This window comes from Salmo salar, chromosome ssa17 (assembly GCF_905237065.1).
Source record: "Salmo salar chromosome ssa17, Ssal_v3.1, whole genome shotgun sequence".
Lineage (NCBI taxonomy): Eukaryota > Metazoa > Chordata > Actinopteri > Salmoniformes > Salmonidae > Salmo > Salmo salar.
This window is the reverse complement of record NC_059458.1, coordinates 23891467-23897500: the sequence shown is the minus strand read 5'-3', so window position 1 is coordinate 23897500 and position 6034 is coordinate 23891467. Positions and strand designations below refer to the sequence as shown.

General features: G+C 44.0%; 1 protein-coding gene across 1 annotated transcript in view; it reads right to left on the bottom strand.

The window, feature by feature from the left end:
- The window catches only part of igfbp-2a (IGF binding protein 2), a gene marked incomplete at its 3' end in the record, with an annotated part of 217748 nt that extends 211714 nt beyond the window's left edge, over positions 1-6034 (bottom strand). The window contains 1 exon segment of the mRNA NM_001123625.1: positions 5671-6034. Within this exon segment, the coding sequence (NP_001117097.1) occupies positions 5671-6034 (364 nt within the window).

Genomic DNA, 6034 nt, shown 5'->3' with positions numbered 1-6034 from the left:
GCGAAGACTTTTGGAGGATGGCCTGGTGTCAAGAAGGGCAGCAAAGAAGCCACTTCTCTCCAGGAAAAACATCAGGGACAGACTGATATTCTGCAAAAGGTACAGGGATTGGACTGCTGAGGACTGGGGTAAAGTCATTTTCTCTGATGAATCCCCTTTCTGATTGTTTGGGGCATCCAGAAAAAAGCTGGTCCGGAGAAGACAAGGCGAGCGCTACCATCAGTCCTGTGTCATGCCAACAGTAAAGCATCCTGAGACCATTCATGTGTGGGGTTGCTTCTCAGCCAAGGGAGTGGGCTCCCTCACAATTTTGCCTAAGAACACAGCCATGAATAAAGAATGGTACCAACACATCCTCCGAGAGCAACTTCTCCCAACCATCCAGGAAAAGTTTGGTGATGAACAATGCCTTTTCCAGCATGATGGAGCACCTTGCCATAAGGCAAAAGTGATAACTAAGTGGCTAGGGGAAAAAACATCGATATTTTGGGTCCATGGCCAGGAAACTCCCCAGACCTTAATCCCATTGAGAACTTGTGGTCAATCCTCAAGAGGTGGGTGGACAAACAAAAACCCACAAATTCTGACAATCTCCAAGCATTGATTATGCAAGAATGGGCTGCCATCAGTCAGGATGTGGCCCAGAAGTTAATTGACAGCATGCCAGGGAGGATACAGAGGTCTTGAAAAAGAAGGGTCAACACTGCAAATATTGACTCTTTGCATCAACTTCATGTAATTGTCAATAAAAGCCTTTGACGCTTATGAAATGCTTGTAATTATACTTCAGTATTGCATAGTAACATCTGACAAAATATCTAAAGACACTGAAGCAGCAAACTTTGTGAAAATTAATATTTGTGTCATTCTCAAAACTTATGGCCACGACTGTACAGTAAAGCACTTTGGGGAGCTGTAGTTAAAAAGAGCCAGCTCCATAACTGCTTCCCATTATCCTTTACAAGGCCTGCTAGGACTCTCCTCCTAGAATCACACAGTCAGCACAGAGCAAGTGTGTTTACCTCACAGCCAGGCTATCTGGCCTGAGAGGCTCCTCCACAGCGTGAAGCTAGCTGGGGCTGGGCAGGTCTTGACACGTAGACACTGGCTGCACCCAGCCAGGCATCTATCCACCCCTGAACTGACTGACTGCAGGCTAAACCTGGGACTCTGGATGCGTCCCAAACAACACTATATCCCTATATGACTCTGGTCTAAAGTAGTGCACTATATAAGGAAAAGGGAGTATTTTGCCATTTGGGACACACACACAGAGAGACAGGGAGACGGAGGCAAGCCAGAGCCCATCGAACCTGCAGGGCAGCGCGGACAATTACGGCACACACATACAGAGAATAGAGAGAGAAGGGAGAGAGATCGTGCCCATCTTTCCCATTCCTTTGGGATTGAGGCCTGTAGACGTGACCTTGACATTAGACCAATTTTGAGGTCTGAAAAGACCAGATTAACTTTGAAGAGTGAACATATCCACATCTCCTTTATTAACAGAGACGATAGGACACCAGATTCAGGTTGCATTTCCAGGACTTTCAATAAATTCTCTGGTTTGCCCGAAATCCCGGTTTGAGGCTCCCCCAGAGTCAGGGGGGAATAATCAGGATATCCAGAATCCTCCAACCAGGATTTCTAGAAAACCAGTGAATTTATTGAAAGATGAAAATGAATTTTGCAACCCTACACCAGACATGTGATCCAAGTCATGGCACCAATGTAACAAGTCAACTGGCCTTGATACACAAACCACCATCATACGGGGATCAATTCCTAAGACAGTAGCTCTGCCTGCAGCCATCGGGCTGGCCATGAACAACAGATCTTGGGTGATTGTAGCAGCCAAATGCATTGGCCTCCTTCTGTACACACATACCCAGCATTTAACTCTCCTTCAACTCCATTATCTTCGGTGAAGAAACATCAAACATGGCAAAGCCAGCCCTATCCCCTGCAAAGCCCTTTCACAGGTCCCCTTCCAACCCCACTCAGCTCAGTAACATTTCAGACATAGCTTGTGTTTTCTACAAGCACTGAAGAGAGAGAGAGAGAGAGAGAGAGAGAGAGAGAGAGAGAGAGAGAGAGAGAGAGAGAGAGAGAGAGAGAGAGAGAGAGAGAGAGAGAGAGCAAGCGGGAGAAAGAAAGAAAGCAAGCGGGAGAGAGAAAGAATGAAAGGGAGAGGGAGAGAAAAGCAGAGTGAGAGAGAGAAAGAGAAAGGGAGCAGGTTTATTCTGGAACGTGTCTGAGGCACACCGAGAATCTAAGCATGGCTTCGGGTGAAGTTGCAGCCCCAGGGGTGGATGGCAGTGATGCCTGTGTTTTAGAGAAGCAGGAGGGATTATCAGGGGCTATTTCGGGCCTGCGGGCACCGTCTAGAGGGCTGGGCACCCCGGCAGTGGACCCATGCAGGTACAGATGAATACCCCTCGTTAGGGAGCCGTGTTATTTCACCGCCCAGTTGCAGCCAGATGGTCAGGATTTTCCTTGTAAAGCTTTGAGAGTTTTTTTTGTTGGTCTTTTGTTGGGTTGGGGGTGGGGTAACCCTCTCTCTGTTGGATAAGTGGCAGCCCAACGATGTGATCCTGATGGGAGGATGAGTGATGAACCTTGGTGTGTCTCAAATAGCACCCTATTTAGTTAACCTTTATTTTAGCAGGGTCTCTTTTGCAAAGGAGTGCACTACTTTTGACAAGGGCCCATTATAGGGAACCATTTGGGACGCTACCCTTCTCTTAAATACATTTTTTTAATAGTATGTTTTTGTATTAGCGTGATGTATTATTGACTATGACATGTCTTTACGTAATAATATGATATACTCCCCGTCTGCCTGTTGTGGAATCAATCTCGCCCCAACGTCTCTGTTTACATCATTCTCTGACGCATCACAGTAGACCGACTATAGTTGTACCACGTGATATTGACATTGAGGGGTTACAGTCTAGGCGTAGTCTGGTGGGCTAATATAGATGCCCATCCACCACAGGGTTCAGGTAAGGAGGAGACACGGGGTGCACCACCATATCAAGTCTTCCATGGATGAAAGGCTACATGCCAGTCATGCATTAAGGCCTGTATAGCATGAGATGAGTAGCATGAAGGAATGCATATAGGGTGCTCTGCATTTCCCAGTGATCCAATCTTGGAGAATGCAGAACACGTTTTCCTTGGTTATAACGTGTGTTCACATATTAACAGTAAGAAGGAAGCTTTATGCGACAACTCATTGCATTTGTGTGTATTACGTGTGTTCTGCCAGATGAGAAAGACAGGTAAGTTAAGTGATGATTATTTTGATACATGAGCGGATGTGACTGTTAACCAATGCGTTTTAGTTTGACTTATAAACTGATCCAATAAACTCCTCACAAACTCTTTATTAAACAAGCCCTTTATTACACAAGCCCTTTATTAAACAAGCCCTTTATTAAACAAGCCCTTTATTAAACAAGCCCTTAATTAAAGTGAAGTGTTACTGCTATTAATTATCCCAAGGTTTACTCCGTTTCAACAAGCAGGAAATGTGATGTAGCTAGGCTACCATGGCCTGAGTGTCATAGATTGTGGTTTCGCACGTCGGCCTATTTAGACAATGAAAACGTGTAGGAAACGTGTGTAACCTGGGCTGCTTTTTGCATAATCTCGTGGACACACCAGATTTTGTCCAGAAGTTTATATCACTCCATATACTGGGATGCTTAAACCTGCAAGAAAGTGGTTAATAAGGGACTGTTTGAAAGGGAGTCATATAAACATTGCCTCATTTTTTTTTTACAGGTAACATACTGTGAATTCTGTATGAAGTACATTATAGAAATGTATAACCCAGGTATACATTATAGTACTGTGTAACCCAGGTGTACATTATAGTACTGTGTAACCCAGGTGAACATAATAGTACTGTGTAACCAAGGTGTACATTATAGTAAAGTGTAACTCATGTGTACATAATAGTACTCTGTAACCCAGGTGTACATTATAGTACTGTATAACCCAGGTGAACATAAAATTACTGTGTAACCCAGGGTTACATAATAGCACTGTGTAACCCAGGTGTACATAATAGTACTGAATAACCTAGGTGAACATAAAATTACTGTGTAACCCAGGTGTACATTATAGTACTGTATAACCTAGGTGAACATAAAATTACTGTGTAACCCAGGAGTACATAATATCACTGTGTAACCCAGGTGTACATTATAGTACTGTATAACTCAGGTGTACATAATAGTACTGTGTAACCCAGGTGAACATAAAATTACTGTGTAACCCAGGAGTACATAATAGCACTGTGTAACCCAGGTGTACATTATAGTACTGTGTAACCCAGGTGTACATTATAGTACTGTGTAACCCAGGTGTACATTATAGTACTGTGTAACCCAGGTGTACATGATAGTACTGTGTAACTCAGGTGTACATAATAGTACTGTGTAACCCAGGTGTACATGATAGTACTGTGTAACCCAGGTGTAACCCATCCCTTATATGCCAGGCTGTGAATACATAGAAACAGTCAGAGTAGAAGATAAACAGTTTGAGCAGAGAAATATAGGATGGCATCATGGCAAATTCACTGTACTGTAGGCTAGGACTGTGGAATCTGGCTGTAGCAAAGCAGACTGCAAGTAGCTATTTCAGGAAGAGTTCCACCATAGAAATAGTATTAGAACACCACTACCTCCTAAGACCCAACTTATCTCTGGCTACATGTGCATGTGTAGGTTACTCCACGTGCATTTCTAGTGCTACTGTCTGTGGTGACCTGGCCCTAATCCATTTGAACTTTTCAGGAATCACAGGTTCTCTTTTGTAATCTAATCAAATGTTACATTTGGCAGATGGGATCATTGACATTCGGTTTAGTAGAAATCACACCATACTGAACAAGCTTCAACAAACACTCCATGACTAGTTGACAGTTGTTGTGGTCAAAGTACAAAGTCCAATTTGCCAATCAATGCGGCATTATTTATTTCTCTCTCCTCTCTCATGTTATCCAATTAAATAGGAATGTTTTGGGATTTCTGTGTAAAACACAAGCTGGGAATGTCATTTCAGGGTATAATCAAGCATACAGTATGTCTTACAGTATAGGCTTGCTTATACAGTGTAAGATGTGTTATACAGGAATAATATTGTTTGGTAAGGGGGTCTATTGGATTGCAGCAAGGGCCCAATAAGTCAACACATGGAGGTCAATAAGTCAAACTAGTCCAGTGCAGTTCTGGTTGTTGCTGGAGACTGATGGATGATACTACCTGCAAACGTTTCTTTCATTTGTGATTAGGACATAAAGCCAAATATGGGCTTATATCATTTGCAGCTCAATTCGGTACATATTATAGGCAAAAGTACCTTGATAAAATTGTGTTATAAAAGTGTTATAACTGTGTAATAACAAAATGTCAAATAAATAGGCGTTTTAGAGCGGGTTAATTACAGTTTAAATGTTTCTATGAGCAAATGGACGCCAAAATCATTAGCTTAGACTGCTGCGAATTAAATCAATCACAATATGGTCCATGGTAAGGGCTGTAAGACATCCCAATGATAGTGCAATTATTCATTAACGCCTACTAATGATCATACTTCCCGAACTTCCTCTCTGTTCCATTATAACATTGTAAATGTATCAAGCTTGTTGAAACTGACCGCTAAATTGCTCCCGGTGCTCCTGGCTCCCCGTGGGCTCGGTGACCACTTTGTGTCCGCACAGCCCCAGCCCCTGGACCAGCTGCTCGAGAGGCAGATCGGAGTCCGGCTTCGGGTAACACCGGAGCCCACTGGAGCATCTCGGGGTGTACACGCCGCATAACTCGCCCTCTTGCCGGGCGCACACCGGGCAACAACCGCAGCCCGGTTCGCGCACTATCTCTGCACAGGTCTCGGTGAGCTTCGGGCACGCAGCCTGACGTTCGGCGGTGCAACTCGGGCAACGGAAGACCATCTCCGCGAAAGAAGCGCCCACGAAAGCCACCGACAGCAGCAGCAAGCTGCAGCCTGAATACGATATCAT